Source organism: Molothrus aeneus, chromosome 3, assembly GCF_037042795.1.
Source record: "Molothrus aeneus isolate 106 chromosome 3, BPBGC_Maene_1.0, whole genome shotgun sequence".
Lineage (NCBI taxonomy): Eukaryota > Metazoa > Chordata > Aves > Passeriformes > Icteridae > Molothrus > Molothrus aeneus.
Window position 1 is genome coordinate 48797289 of NC_089648.1, and position 15813 is coordinate 48813101.

Here is a 15813-nt window from a genome sequence, read left to right on the forward strand (position 1 = left end):
ATCTGATTTTACATGATGAAGCCTATAAATTGCCAGTTATGAGGCTTTGAGAACTGCTGTGGTAATCCACAGGATACATTAAATTGAGCTTCACTTGCAGTGAACTGATTTTATTCTAAAATCCTAGAGGCTATTTAATAAGCATACTTGTTTTTATTTTTATTACAAAATTGAAGAATGAGTAGAACCACCTAATTCTGCATCTGAGTGCCAGTTTCAGCAAATGGATATTTTTGTGGCTTTACAATGGATTTTGTAGTCAAGGTTTAGTTTTAAATATAAGGCCAGGTAACAGAAATACGTAACTATGGTCCAAGTTCCATGAGGTATCTGTGATTATGTAATTTAATTTGCTTTTGCGGTAAGTTCTGAAAGTGTAAAGCGATACTTTTGCATTTATATCTTTAAAGTGATGGGTCTGTCTTTAAATACACGGGTCATTGTTACTAATTAGGGTAGCCTGTGTCCAACTGGAATAATCTCAGTGTCTTTATTTTAAGGGATATAGATATGGATATATATATAAGATAAAATATGGCAAAAACTGCAGCTGCTGCTCTGCTATTAATTTTCTAAACTTGAACACTCCCTGCCTACCTCTTCCTTTCAAAGGCAAAATTCCCACTGACTTAAACAGAAGTTGTCCCAGGTGTAAGAAGTTTATACATAAAAGGACTACCATAAAGAACAATTGCATACTGAGAAGAATGATAAAATATGCAGATCTATTCAAGAAAGTAGGAGAATGAAAACCTTAGAAGGTCTTTTTAAAAGGAAAAATCAGAGCTAAGGCACATACTTATGACTGAAACATCTCATGTGTTCAGGCTGATGCACGCACACCGAGCCGATCTTTGCGGCGTGTAAAAGAGCGGATTGTTTCTGCAATTTGGCAGCGATTCCCCCTGGGCAGGAGGCGATCCTGAGGGCCGGCTTTCCCCGGCCCGCCGCACTGCCAGCGCTGGGCCGCCCTCTGCCATGGCCAAAGATGGCGGTGGCGGCGCCGCGGCTCCGGCACCGCCCGGCGGGCGGGCGCTTCCGCCGGGGCTGGGGGCGCGGCGGCTCCTCCGCGGCTCCTCCGCGGCTCCTCCGCGGCTCCTCCGCGGCTCCTCCGCGGCTCGGCGGAGGCCCGGGCGGGGGCCATGGGCACAGCGGCGGGCGCGGGCGCCCTGCGGCTGCCCGGGCTGCACGGGTACGCGGTGGAGTTCTCGCCATACTGCCCGGGGCGCGTGGCCTGCGCCGCCGCGCAGTACTACGGCATGGCAGGTGCGGGGGGCGGCGCGGCGGGGGTGACCGGGAACGTGGCTGAGCAGGAGGAGGCTGGAAACGTGGGTGTGCGGAAGGACAGACGGTGTCTGTCAACTGCCAAAGCATTTGGGGACGGCTTCCCTTTCCGCTGCATTTGTTCTGCCGTGAGACGGCGGCTGTGCCCCGCGGGCGGGCCGGGGATATCGCGGGAGCTGCCCCTCGCCCTCCACAGCCGGGCGGGATCCGCCTCTTCCCAGCCCTCCCCTGCACTGGTGCTTCTCATAGCGCCCTCGGGGGGAGCGCTCGTTTGATAGGGTCGAGAATAAACGTGGTAGTAAAGACGTACACAGTGTGAATAAAATGTCTGAAGATAACTTTCTCCGGTGACAGGGCCCGAAGGAATGGCCTGAAGTTGCGTCAGGGGAGGTTTAGGTTGGATATTAGGAAAAGGTTCTTCACCCAGAGGGTGGTTGGGCACTGGAACAGGCTCCCCAGGGAAGCGGTCACAGCACCAAGCCTGACAAGCTCAAGAAGTGTTTGGACGATGCTCTCTTTGGGATGGTGCTGTGCAGGGCCGGGAGTTGGACTGGATCCTAGTGGGTCCTTTCCAGCTCAGCTCATGCTGTGATTCTGCACCTTCTTGAGCTGTTCTTGTTTTAGTCCCTGAGCGTCCAGGCAGGCCCTGGTGACCCCGTGGTCTCTTGGAAGAGCCAAGCTGGGCACTCTTCAATACTGGCATCTTTTTCATTTCCAATGGGAATATTGCTCCCCAAAACATTAATTAAAAAAAAAATTCCAAGTGTAGAATTACTTTAACCGTATCCCCATCAGATGAGGAAGCAGAACCGATGTGTGTTTTTTCAGAACTGAATTATTCATTTAGTTTCTGGTGAGCTGTGTTTGTATTACTATATTCAGAAAGGGATGAAAAAAGTGTTTGGTTGCCTGTGTTATCAAAAAGACAAAAAGGAACTCCTTGTTGGTATGTCTGTCATGTGAGGCCCATGGGGAAAATGCACTTTTATGCTTTATAAGCAAGTCTTTTTCAACCTCACCGACAGATACACTGGAGTAAAATAAAAACAAAAAACCAACAACAAAAAAGCCAAAAAAACCCCCCACTACCAAAAAACCAAAATCAAACCAGAACAATGTGATGTAAATTAATTACTGTTTTAGAGAACATGAGACCACAAGATGTTTAATTATGCAAATAATTGTTAGGCTTCTTAAAGTTCATGTGCCCTTTGTGTTTGCACTCTGAAGCTACTTCAGAACCACTCCAGTTTCCTTTGGCACTGGGGAATTAGTTGTGATGTTTTGTTTCATTTTGCTGGTTTAGGTTGTGGAACTCTGGCAGTGCTGGAACAAAATGAAGCTGGGATTGTTCTGCTCAGGAGGTAATACAGGTTTATCTTCTATTTTTGTAAGATAAAAACTAACTTTGTACTTGTGAGTACCAGGCACAATTGAAATATTTTTGGTTATTTTTAACAATATAAAGTATTTTTTCAATTCTGAAGTAACTACTGAATGCAGGTCTTTTTATTTACCTAGAAACTGATGTATTTGTATTTACATACAGTACAAAAGATATGTTTATATTTCATCGATTTTGTTATGGGAAATCATCTGGTTTACACCATTTCCATAGTGCAAACCATTTTGTAGAAAACTGACAATGTGAATTAAGAGCAGCTTCTCTGCCCTAGCTTGAAATTATAAGTTCTACCTTTTTAGGAATAGTGCCTTGACGCCTAGATTTATGCCCTTATGATTGATTTATACTGAAAATAGAGCAGGAAGCTATGTCATGGAGGTCCTTCCTAGGAGATACAGATTTCTAGAGGTTTTAAGGAGATTGATTTTGTTGTGGATAGAAGAGGGAGAAAGATCAGAAAGGAGGGTGCTTAATACTTGTCTGTTATTAACTTAAAATGTTTTAAGGAAAGTCTTGAAACAGTGATTGTTTAGATTAAGGTGGCTGATGTGGAAATGCTTAAAAATAATCGATCATATTCCGAGAAACCTTTTTTGATTCATAATTGTAAAATAAGACTCTTTGAAGATGTTCAACACTCTGTTGCTTCTGGCAAGTACTCTGGTTTAGTACAGTTAATTTCTGTTTCCAGTGACTCCACTTATTTTGTGGTAGAAAGTCCTCTTAAGTTTCTGACCCACAGACTGTGTTATTTATCAGAGTGTTCCATGTGCACATGATCATTACTGTGGAGCGCCATTGAATTTGACCGGAGCTTAGCTAAACCTTCAGTGAAAAGGAGGTAAAGAAATTCTTTTTCTCGTCAGATAATATTGCAGTAATTGGTAGCTGTCACAGAGTAACTAATGTATGCCATCAGATACCATATGGTGAATTGTTGGTGTGTTGGAAGCATTTTCAAGGGAGTGTAGAGTTCTTCAGTAAATTCGTGACTGTCTTTCTGTTGAGTTTTCATTGTGACTCAGATTCATAGTGGTGTGAATTCGATAAGGCTCTCCCAACACAGTTTTATTTCTTTCTTTACCACAGTTGTTAGAAACAAACTGCCTCTTGCATTCTGGAGAAACCATAAATCAGACTGAGCCATGTTGTACCTCTGTTTGTGTGGCAAGTTTTAGACTGGAACCAGAGTTCCTTCTTTGTGTGTTGAAGGTCCTTGGCTCATTTATGCTTTAACTTAATCAATCTATTCTGGCATAGGGTTGTAGAAATTGACATTCAAACAAGTAAATTAATAGGAAATTCACTTGAAACTCAAATATGTCAAAATTCTGTTTAGAATGGTAAAAAGGGTGATTTAAAGACATTCTTTGCATGGAACTAGTCCAGACTTTTATGTCATGCTTTCTCACAGACAAATATCTTCATTTTTCCAATTTAGTTTTGACTGGAATGATGGCCTGTTTGATGTGACCTGGAGTGAGAGCAATGAAAACATGTTAATCACTTGTAGTGGAGATGGATCTCTGCAAATCTGGGATATGACTAAAACCAAAGGTCCACTGCAAGTCTATAAGGAGCACACTCTGGAGGTAAATCAGGCAAATTTAGAAAATGTAATGGATGCTCTTATGTTTGAATAATTAAAATATTTATTTGTAATCTTATAATCAAAAGCAGCTTGTTATTTTCTAACTTTTTTGGGTCGTGGTTTGAATTAGTAACTTGAATATAAAGTGGATGTACATATTCTTGTTCATGTTCATACACTGTAGTAGGTGCTGGTTGATTACACAAATCTAATATGTGCAGAAAATAGCATTTGTAATTCCTTACAGCCTAAGTAATCATTGTGATGTATGAAATTACTACAGTTATGCTGTGATTTTTAGAGAGCCTCATTAGATAGGTCCAAGTCAGACAGCTGATATATCGGTCTTATTCTTGAGGTTGTGGAGTGGTACACATTATGCAGATCCTTAGCAAGTGGGTTGCACTCAGATCTGCTTATCTTTTTCCCTCCTAGCATCTGTGAGATCCCACTCAAATAACAGCAGTCAAATGTTGGGACAGTGTGTATATTTTTTAGCCTTGGTTTGATACTGTTGCATTTGATTTTCTTAAAATCTCACTTTCTTTGTGCAGTGATGTATGGGTAGAGAAGAATATTATATTCAGGTTCATAAATATATTTGCATAGTTTTAAGGATATCTATTCTATAGTACATATATTTTCTCTAAAGTGATTTTTCTTCCTTTTTTTTAAGCTTTCCTTCTAACCCTCCACTCACTCAATGAGTTTCAGCCTGCATTTTACTGACTTTACTGATACTTTATCTAAAGGACATCGATCTTAATAAAATAATTTAGTAGATATGCAGTCAAAAAACTGCTTGAGGGAATTCAATTTCATTCCCGAAAACCTCAAGATTTTTTCAGATATGAAGCACTAAGCTAAAAGCTGAGTGACTGTAGTTACACAAGAGCCCATCTTCTGTAGCTTACTTCTTTGTAGTTTTTCTACTTTGGTTTAATACACTTACTGGATAAACTGAGAATTTTGAGAGAGGAGTTTCTAGTTGTGATCAGGATTTTGATAATATTCAAAGGCTGATAGTAGTTAGAGAAAGATGTAGGTGAAACATAGTACCGGGTTTTTGTTGTTTGTTTCTGCCATTTTCTCATTGAAATTGCGTCAGTAAGTTTATTTGGTTCTGTTACACCATCTGTTGTTTGTGAAATAAACATTTCTGTGTCTATCTCTTAGCTGAGCTGGTAGCATGGGAGGTGGGCATATTCAGCTGTGCTCAGAAAGACAGTATAGGAAACATGGGCTGAGTGAGAGTTTATTGTGAGATATGAAAAGTTGGTATTGATTCTTTATGAACTTGTGTTAAGAGGATAGATTTCAGGAGGAATTTACCTAGCAATTTCTGGCAAACACTGGCACAGACAGTGTTCTCACTGCCTTCCTAATCCTTAGTCCCTATCTGACATTTTTAATGACAGTTTTGTCACTGCATTTTGTACTATTTCTAATGCATGATTGACAGGGATCTGTTTCTTTTTTTTCCTAAATGAGGTCATTGTTCCTTCTCAAAAAGAATGTGCATTTTTAATTTAAAAGTGAATTTGCATTATCAAAGGACGATGAGTTTTATTCCAGCACTAGCCAATTGCTGAATTTTATGAATAAATTAGTCTAATTTACTTTGGTTTTGATGAGATCTCACTGGATTGTGAGATAATAGAATTCTTGAATTAAATTTGTCCTGTAAAGTGAACCTGAACATTTATTTTAAGCTATTTTTTATGTTTTTACATCTTTTTTCCTTCATTTTTTCATCTTGCCTGAGGCATTTCTTGCTGCTGTTTAGGAATAAGCTAGGGTTCATTTATTTTATGATTGAAGATAAAGCACTAAAAGATTAACAGCTAAGGTATATGCTGTGTTATTAGTCTTTCCCAGTTTCTTAACACAGCTTCCATTGAAGTGTCTTTACGTTTATGTTGGAGGATGGCATGAGAAAGAAAGAAGAGTAAAAGTGAACCTTACTGGGTTATTCACACTGTCTTCTTTTCATCCTCTCCCTATTACCTAGACCTGTCACATGCCAAATGGACAGGATCTCTTGTTTTTCCTGAGCCTGTTGTCTGTTCTGTTGGTAATTCTTGCCCGAAGCAGAGTTTTCCCAGGTGCTGCTGCCTCTGCTGCAGCTGCAGAGCGCTGAGCAGTGCCAGCCCTGTGTGCCATATGTGCCAGGCCTGTATCACAGCACCTGCTCTGCAGATCTACGTGCTGATAGCTTGGGAGTGAGCTGGGAGCCCTGTGTGTGCTTTGCCTTATCCCTGCAGCAGATCTGATACATCATCCCACATACGATGTATTGAATGCCAGCTACGTGGATTGTGTGACACAGGTGCATGTTTCCCAAAGATCTGTTTCTCTCTGGAAAATCTTGAATATGAATATGAGAACCAAATACTTACTGAGCTGTTGTGTGAAAGAGGCATACTGTGTAGTGATACAATTAGGGGCATTTCCAAACAGCAGCAGCTTAGGAGTTGAGCTCAGGCCATCACATAGATTCAAAGGCAAAGAGAGAAATATTTGTGAGGAGCTTGGGAACCACTTTGGAGAAGTGTCATGTCTTCTGTTCTTAGAATCTATGGAGAGGTACTGGTGTGTTTCCTTTGTTCCTATTTTAGTGGAAGAGTTAGTGGAAAGGAGCATGTTTTAATGAACTGTAGGATAATTAGTTAGCTAACAAAAGTAGAAAAGTCAAAGAATATGATTGGTAAAAAAACCCGAAATAATTACCTCTCAATTGGTTATATGGCTTTTGTTAAGTACTGTCCCAGAATCTTGTATGTTTGGGCTGTAAGCTCCTCAAGGAAGTGAGTTTAGTACAAAATTATTCTAGAGCAGTATGGCTTTCAGTGTATGGAAAGTGGCATTTTGTCAAATAAAAAAGGAGAGTTGCAGATAAAGCAGCTTGTTTTTCTCTGGGTAGTGGTTGTGTTTGACTTATGGAAGACAAGCAAATAGATGAAAACCAGTTCATCTAAGCTGGATCTAGCATAGACTGAAATATTTCTTGGAAAGGAAAATGCTCAGAAATAGCTAAATATTGCCTCAATTTCCATTCTCACACAGGACACTTTCCATAGAAGACTTCCAGACAGTCGCTGGATTTCTTTCCCTTTCAGCTACTCTGCTTTTTTAATTTGGTGATGCAGATCCAAACACTTCACCTTCAAAACAGGGTTGCTGTTATTAAATGCACAATTCCATCTGTCCAAGACAAGCCCAACATTTGTTGACTTGCGGACCATATCCAGTGCTGTGCTAGAACTAGATTATCCCAAGTGGAGTACAAATGCTTGGTGGTTACTGGCCCAGCTGTTGAGAGCAGTGCCACCTGCTACTCATAGGTAGCGACCACATTTCTGAGAAGTGTCCTGGGAGCTCTGATTGGGTCAAGAGGTGAAGTGGATGAACTGTTTTATCTAATATTTATCCACCTTACACTGAAATGGTTCATGTCCCACTGCAGCTTATTGAATCACTTTGTTGTGAGGTAAAACCAGACAAAACAGAATGCACCTTCCATCCAGTAATGATGTGAATTTGAATATGGAAGTTGTAAATGTACTTGAGACTTGAGGATTTTAAATAATTTGAAGAACTACCTTAGTGCATTTATTTTTGTGAGTCAGCAGAGCTGAAAAATCAGCAGCAAAGGGTGGAGTTGAGCTATCCTCTGTGAAAGCAGGGGCCAGCATTAGAATATGCTGTCAGGGAAGAGGGAGCTTGTTCCAACTACACAGTGGAAAGTAATTGCTTAATAGCCGAAATGAGTAGTTATGAGAGAAAGTGAGTTTTTAGTTTATTTAATTTTACTTGTTTGAGGATTTGGATGGTAAAAAAGAGTGCCATAGAACCTAGAAAAGATGGTAACCAGGAGTATTTTATGACATATATTTCTTAGGAGAGCTAGATATAATAAAAAAACATTTATTGTTAGTCAGTCAAAATCTCAAAGTCACCTGTGAAGAGAGATGGCATTTACAATGAGAGATGGCTAGCAATTGGAAACTGTAGATCTTTGAATAAAATTGGATTAGCAATAAGAAATCAAGTCTGAATTATGGCTTTTAAAGTGGTAGACTCCTAGTGATGGTAGATGTATGTGGATGTTGTTACAACTTTTCTTTTTCCTCCATTTTGGCCCATCTTTGCTTTTTCAGATACTTTTCTTAGCCTGTGTGTACCTTTAATGTCTGACTGAGAGGCTACATTTAGTTTTTATTCCGGTAAATGGTATTGTTGGGAGGTTTTGCTGTGCTTCAGTGGCACAGTTTTTCAGCTGACTAGGATACAATCTGCAAATCCAAGTCTATTCTGTGAAATTTTGGCTAACTACAGCCTGAAACTTGTATTCTAATGCTCCTTCTAAACTATGCTCTTATGTCATTTACAGGCATATAGTGTTGACTGGAGCCAAACTAGAGGAGAGCAGCTAGTGGTGTCTGGCTCATGGGATCAAACAGCCAAGCTGGTATGTTGGTTTTCTGTTGAAGGTGAAAAGTGTGATTTCTTTTGGATCTCATAGTCCTTTGTGTTAAGAAACAACATGGATTCTCTTTTCCTGTTTATTTTTACTCTGCAGCTGAAATTCTGCTTTAATTGAGAGGTTGCTTAAACTCTGAGATGATAGCAGTTTAAGCTTACAAATGCCTTTTTTTAAAAACATTCATCTAATCCTTTCTGTTTGTATAAAGCTGGGGTTTTTTCAATGTATGAAACCTTTCATTTCTTATTGAATGTATATCTCAATAGTCTTCTTTTTTCCTTTATTCAGTGGGATCCAGCTATGGGGAAGTCATTATGCACTTTTAAAGGCCATGAAGCAGTCATTTACAGCACTATATGGTCTCCACACATCCCAGGTTGTTTTGCATCTGCCTCAGGTAAGCCTGATGGTAAAGAGGCTCTCACAACAAAAACCCAAAAGCTGCCTTCTCTGTCAGTGGATCAGTTCAGCACTTTTTCCAGCAGATGGTAGTGTGTGTCATATACACTTGTTCTATAAAAATGGAACAAGGAAAGGTAAATGTATTGCTGCAGCTGGATTTGTAGGTTCTGTTACAGTCAGTAGATCATCCTCTTGGCCATTTAAATGGGGCTCAGGAGTTTTCTAGCAGTGACCTTGTGGCAGTTTTTTCTGTTATTTTATGTATCTCTTTTCCATTCCTCTCACTCTTGTTATTGACCACTAAATCATGTTATATACTTTATTTTGTGTTTTGGCTTATGTTTTTGTTCAAATTATCTCAAGTGTTGGTAGACTATTAACTCTGTGAGAAATGTAGTCAGTTCCCACTGAGCTTTTTTAAGCAATTCTGTAGATATCTGTGCCTTGTTCAATCAATTCTTGTTCTCTGCTTTGGCAAGGGCTGTGGGTCTTGCTGGTAAATACAATCAAAGTTGAGTTGGGTGTACACAGTGGCAGAGAGAGGTGAGATGGTAGTGTTTTCCAAACACTGCTCCTGCTTCAGAGGCACAAGGAGAGCTCTGCAGTGAAACCTGGGGCCCAGCTGATGATTAACTGGGAGAGAGGTGCTGTGAGCCACAGAGTTTGCCTGGGAATTAAAAGGGCTATAAGGAACTGTCTTAATACAAATATTGATAGATTAACTCTGGTGGCCTAAATTTCTTAGATTTCATATCTGTTGTACTTCTGTACTGATTTTAATAGAAATTGTTTGGCTCTAATATCGAGAGGGTAAACATAACTATGTTTCCCTGTTTCTGAAGTTGGAGAGACAGTATGTACACACAGATACTAGTTTTTCCTATTCTGTGGGAAGTCAGATGAAAAAGTACGTGCGGCTTTCATAAAATTTCTGTCTGGCTGTTTCCATCTGATTCTGCCTGCAGAGTTTAGCTAGAATGATGAATGAGTAACATTTATTTGTTCTATATAGTAGTACTTGAAAGCCAAATGTTTGAGCATGGGTTTTTCCACATTATGTGATGATACCTGTCTAGCATGATGTGCAGAAACTTATGGATTGAGCCCTGTACACTGTATGAACAGTTCTACTGAAATGCAACTATCTATATACTATAAACAAAATAAGTACCTAAGTACCATTTGGTCAAGGTTAAGTGCTTAAGTGTTTTTTGCAAGTTCTAAGGAATGTTCTCTTCAAAGTCCTGCTTAGAACCCTCCTGTCCATGGTAGTCTTAGCCATACAAAATTTCTGGCATTCTAGATGAACAAAAGGGCTTTGCTGATACAACTAATTACTTCATATTTGAACCTCTAGGATATGTAGCCAAACTTTCTTCTAATAGATTGGCTCTTGAACAATTTTGGGAAACATTGATTGTTAGATGCCATATGTTGTGGTACCTGAATTTGGTACAACAATTGATCTGATCTTTGAGTGACTCAGTGGGTGCAGCTGTTGGAAGTTTTGACTAGAACACTACAGAGTTCCTACTCTTTTGTGAATTTTTACTTTGATGCTTGAAAGGGACTAATATGCTATTGGAGCTTAAAGCTAATTGCAGTCAGTTTTCACTCATTGGTGGAAAAACAACATGCACAAAAGATACATTATGTTTGTTCTCTAAGTGTGAAGTTCTCACTCGGGTGTGAAATAAAAATCTGCTATTGGGGGTACACTGATAGTGTAATTCTGGGTATAAAATTATTCAATTTTATAAGAAGAAGTCTTCAAAATGATGAAGAACTTTCTTACAGTTTCCAAAATAAAATGTCTGGTGTATTTCTAGATGAAATAACATAGAAATCGTGACATGCTGATGTGGAAAAGGTTTTGTGTTTGCATTGTAATTTTCCTGTGGTTTGATTGGATTGTTTTACTACAGAAAATACATATTGGCAGTCATTTCTTTGGTCAGAAGGATTGTGGACAGTAGAAGGACTCATGACCCTCTAGCTCTGTGTGTAAAGGCCAGTTCCTTGTAAGAAAGGTACATCACACAGTTGGTGTTCAGAGAGTTTATTGTTCAGTGCTTAATGACATTCTACTCTGTCAGTCAAGGTATGTGATGAAAGTAAAGTGGAACTTTTCAAGGAGGCTGGTTGTCCACATTTAAAACTTGCTATGATCTGCATACTCTATGAGGATGACAGAAAATCATGGGACAGAAAGCTAAATTTCACTGATGATTCATCTTCTATTGAGCTAAAGTTGGAGCTGGAGAGAAACTTGAATCTCAATGTGATAGTACTGTGTCAAATTTAGAGCTGTTCCCTTCTTTGGGATGTTCTTGCTGGAAAGGTTGACCTGCGGTTCTGTGGTCTCTTATTTTGATTTTGCAACTTTTTGTTGTCTTGAAAATTAGTAACTGAAATGCATCTGGAGGGAAACTTTATGTACTTTTTTTCATCTCACTTGTGTTTCTTCACTTTTAAAAACAATAGTTTTTTTTGGATGTTGTTAAAGATTATTGAACCATTCTTTTCTTGAAGGAGTCTGTACTGCTTTGGGATTGTAGGGTGTCTTTGTGTCTTTTTTCTTCTCTCTTTTGCCCCACCTGTCTCCTTTCTCATCCCACCCCACGCATACCTACTCACAACCATGTACTTACTGCTATCTTAATAATGTAGTTGCAATGCTTGAGGAATGAACTGTTTCATGTGGCAGAATCTTCAATTCTGCATGTATGAGTAAGGTAAGTTAGGTATGTTGTAAACCACAGATTGGAAAAAATGTTGCTCTTTAAATACTTTAGATTAAACTAAATGTAAGTAAAACAATGCACTCTTTTTTTTTTTTTTTTAAGGAAGTAAGCAAGGGGAAAGAAGGTCAAAAAATATATTGCATGCCACACCCCTGCCATTTTTTGCCTTTATTTGAATCCCCATAGAATCCCGCAGAAGTTTAATTTCCGTGTAACTAATTAGTTTGTGAACACTGAAAACAGAAAACCCTACAGAATTGCAAACCACAGTAAAATAGCTGTTCAAAAGGATCAACCTATGCCTGAAGCTTATATTTGATTTTGAAATATGGCTTTTTCTCAAGCTATTATGAGACTAGAAAAGGAATACAAGTGAAGAAAATGAGAAATCCAAGATGGCAATAAAAAGCAATTGAGAAAGAATTTGATACTGGGTATAGCTTTTTTTGCTTCATTAAGTCTCCATTCTGAATACATACAAGAAAACTGAGCTTGTCTGCAGTGGACAATAAAATGCAATTGAATTGCAGAAGATATATATGTCTCATGCTTCAGTCAAATTAGGTTTTATTCAGCATCTAATAAACTTCCATTTAACATTTACAGAGACGTGTGAGGTACTTTACCATGCTGTTGTCTTCATTCACAATCATTTGTACTCCAAAACCTGAAAGTAAATGGCTTATCTTTTTTTTTATTGTTATTTTTTATATTGGGAGTTCATAGTAACAGAGCAAACTGTTAATTCTGGATTGTAAATAAGTGCTGTTGTGATGTCAGTAACAATTTCTGAGCAGATAAGCAGGATGTTCAGGTGTACATGTGGCACCAAACCAGAGCCCTGGTAAATGTCTGCCTTACGCTGGAAACACACTGATGTGGAAAATGTCATTAAAGAAGTGACATGAAGCCACTAACAGCATTAACAGCAGCCTCATGGCTAAAGGGGTTTAATGAGTCATTATGTCATTTGCCTAGATTTTTTTAATTTTTTTTTTAACCCAGAGAGCAAATTGGTAAGAATCTCATAAAAAACATTAGAAATGCACACAACAGTAGTATTTAGTCAAATGTTAATCAGTTCTGCTAAATGATTCTCCATGACTGCAGAGCAATAGGCCTTGCTTAGTCCTGCGGTTTATAAAGAAAGCATCCTTTTTAGTATCAATTGGGTTTATTGTCCTTTAACAGTATAAAGTACCTAATAAATACCATTTTAACTTTATCTGCAAGTATTCTTTGATACAGATACAACACTGACAAATGAAAATATGGATGTTTTGGATTTAACAAAGCCCAGATTTAGAATGACTGACAGCTATTTTATTAAATACTGGGGCCTTAGTTTTAATACTGCTTTCCTTTTTAAATCAGTCTTTTAAGTTTACTGATCAGGGCAGGTACATAATTTTAATAATACCTTAATTCATTAATGAGGGAAAGAAATTTTTTTGAAATCTGCCTGACAATTCTGTATTCATCAGAATAGATCAATTAATTGTATTTGTTGCTCAAAGACTTGTTTTTCAGAATCACAGCCCAGGGCAAAAAATTTTCTTGTATCACAACAGGACGTGATAATTTCTACACAGTTTTATTATGTTGACAAAAGTGTTGGATGACTGCTTTGCTGCTTTACAAATGAGTAGCTTTGCTACTTTACAAATGAATCTGTAAATCCAGATCCCACTCTTGTAAGTCCTTGCATTGAGTGCTAGACTTTAACGTTGAAACTGAAACCCATTTTTTATCTCATATTCTGTTTTACTGCCAGCCCTGAGTTACTGAGTTGCTTTTTAAGAAGTCTCTTCTTGCTTACTGGTCTCTTGGTGATAAATGTGTGTAGTAAGGGGATTGCCAAGCTGTAGTTTCATAGATCAGGCTGGCATGTAGTCTTGGTGCACCTTTCTGTGTTCGGTATTCAAATTGTAAAAACATCTATGATTGAACAAATTATATTGCATGAAATGATGAGCTGGTGAAGGTGTACACTAGGTGTTCTAGTGAGAGAACATTTACTGAATTAGTGCAGCTTCTCAGTAGAGGTGTTTCTTGTGTTTCTGGATCAAAATTTAGGGTTGTCAGGTTTTTGACATCAGTTTTCTAAAGTTTCAGCTCACATTCCTGCCTCAGAAGTAGCACTGAGCAAAAGAAGGAGCCATTGGAGAGTAGGACTTGCAGACAAGTAATTCCAAAAATGCTTATGTTTGTTGAGGTTCCATATGACATTGGTTTCTCATGAGTTCCAAGCACTTTTTTCTAGAGGCTTATATTCAATCCATTTGAATGCAGTGTGGGTCCACTTTTTGCTTCTTATGACTCCTGGTTATTTTCCTGTTCAATGTGTTAGGAGAAATGCCATAGTGAAAAAGGTTCAAGGCTTTGCAAAAAAATGGTCATTTTTGAAACCAAACCCTAAAGGGATAAAAGAATAAGATGCTTCAATTTGTACAAGTGCTTGTACAAATCAAGCATCTAGAGAGCAAGCTGACTGTGGAGTTACTGTGGCTTGGTGCAGTTCAGCCAAACTGCTCTTTATGCTAGAAGTGTTTGAAGTACAATTTACTTGCTTAGTTTGTTATGTCAGATTTATGTAGTGATGTGAGGGGAGCGTTTTCATTTGTAATCTGTTATTTCATGACTTACCAGTACATTATTGAATTCCTCCACGTCTTGTGCTCCAGTGCTGGAGTTTGACCCCAGCCAGCCACCAAGCCCCACCAGAGAGAAGAGGCAGGGTAAAAATGAGAAAACTCGTGGATTGAGATAAAGACAGTTTAATAGGGAAAGCAAAAGCTGTGCATACAAGTAAACTAAAACAAGGGACTAATTCACTGCTTGACATGGGCAGGCAGGTGTTCAGCCATCCCCAGGAGAGCAGGGCCCCATCATGTATGACGCTGACTTGTGAAGACAAACACCATCTCTCCAAATGTCCTCCCACTTCCTCCTTCCTTCCCCTACATTATATACTGAGAATGATGTCAAAGGTCTGGAATATGCCTTTGGTCAGTTTGGGGTCACCTGTCCCAGCTGTGTCTCCTCCCAATCTCCTGTGCATCCCCAGCCCCCTCATCAGCAGGGCAGTGTAAAAAGCAGAAAAGGCCTTGGCTCTGTGTAAGCCCTGCTCAGCAATAACAAAAACTTCTCAGTGTTAACCCTGTGCTCAACACAAATCCAGAACATAGCCCCATACCAGCCACTGTGAAGAAAATTAAACCTACCCTAGCCAAAACCAGTGCATCAAATAAGCTTTACTAAGTCATTCCCTAATGTACAGGCTGAAGTGTTTCTCAGGAAATGAGTTTATCCCTCAGTTTATACTATATGCTAATGGTAAAGTACTATATGTAGCACATGCTATAATATAAAGCACTTTCAGGTTGTAGTATTTCATATTAAAATCTCATGTTATAAAATGGTTTAGTGTTCAGAAGAAATAATCAGTCACATTTTTTTACAGTAAATTAATCTGGGTTGTGTCGTTTGGGTTACAGGTAGGCATCTAACCAATATTGCCATGTGCTGAAGAATGGCTTAATCATAAGTCCTAACTTTGGTCAATTTTGAAAAAAAAAATTGTCCCAGGATTTATGTATAATCCTCTTGGGCAACCCTGAAATAAAGATATCACTAGCTTTTAAAAAATAATTATTTCATTTTATTTCATTTTATTTCATTTTATTTCATTTCATTTTATTCCATTTTATTTTATTTAATTTTATTCCATTTTATTTTATTTTTTTATTCTTTTTTAGAAAAAGAATTAGTTGGGCTCTTTCCTAAAATAATTTAATACTCTTGTAATTTTCAGCTTGACAGCATTTTGTATATCATACTACAATTGACCAGTTGGAGAGTATGTTTCCACTGGTAATTATGTGTACTTGCTAGGTAAGTT

The 15813-nt window shown here is 38.6% G+C and overlaps 1 protein-coding gene across 1 annotated transcript in view; it reads left to right on the forward strand.

Annotated features, from left to right (window-relative positions):
- The first annotated feature begins 1112 nt into the window (after positions 1-1112).
- Positions 1113-15813, forward strand: part of PEX7 (peroxisomal biogenesis factor 7) — a 42523-nt gene continuing 27822 nt past the window's right edge. Inside the window, exons 1-5 of the mRNA XM_066546874.1 lie at positions 1113-1266; positions 2591-2648; positions 4131-4281; positions 8674-8751; positions 9055-9163. Coding sequence (XP_066402971.1) covers positions 1143-1266; positions 2591-2648; positions 4131-4281; positions 8674-8751; positions 9055-9163 — 520 coding nt within the window. The 5' untranslated portion in view covers positions 1113-1142. The remainder of the gene's footprint in view (positions 1267-2590; positions 2649-4130; positions 4282-8673; positions 8752-9054; positions 9164-15813) is intronic.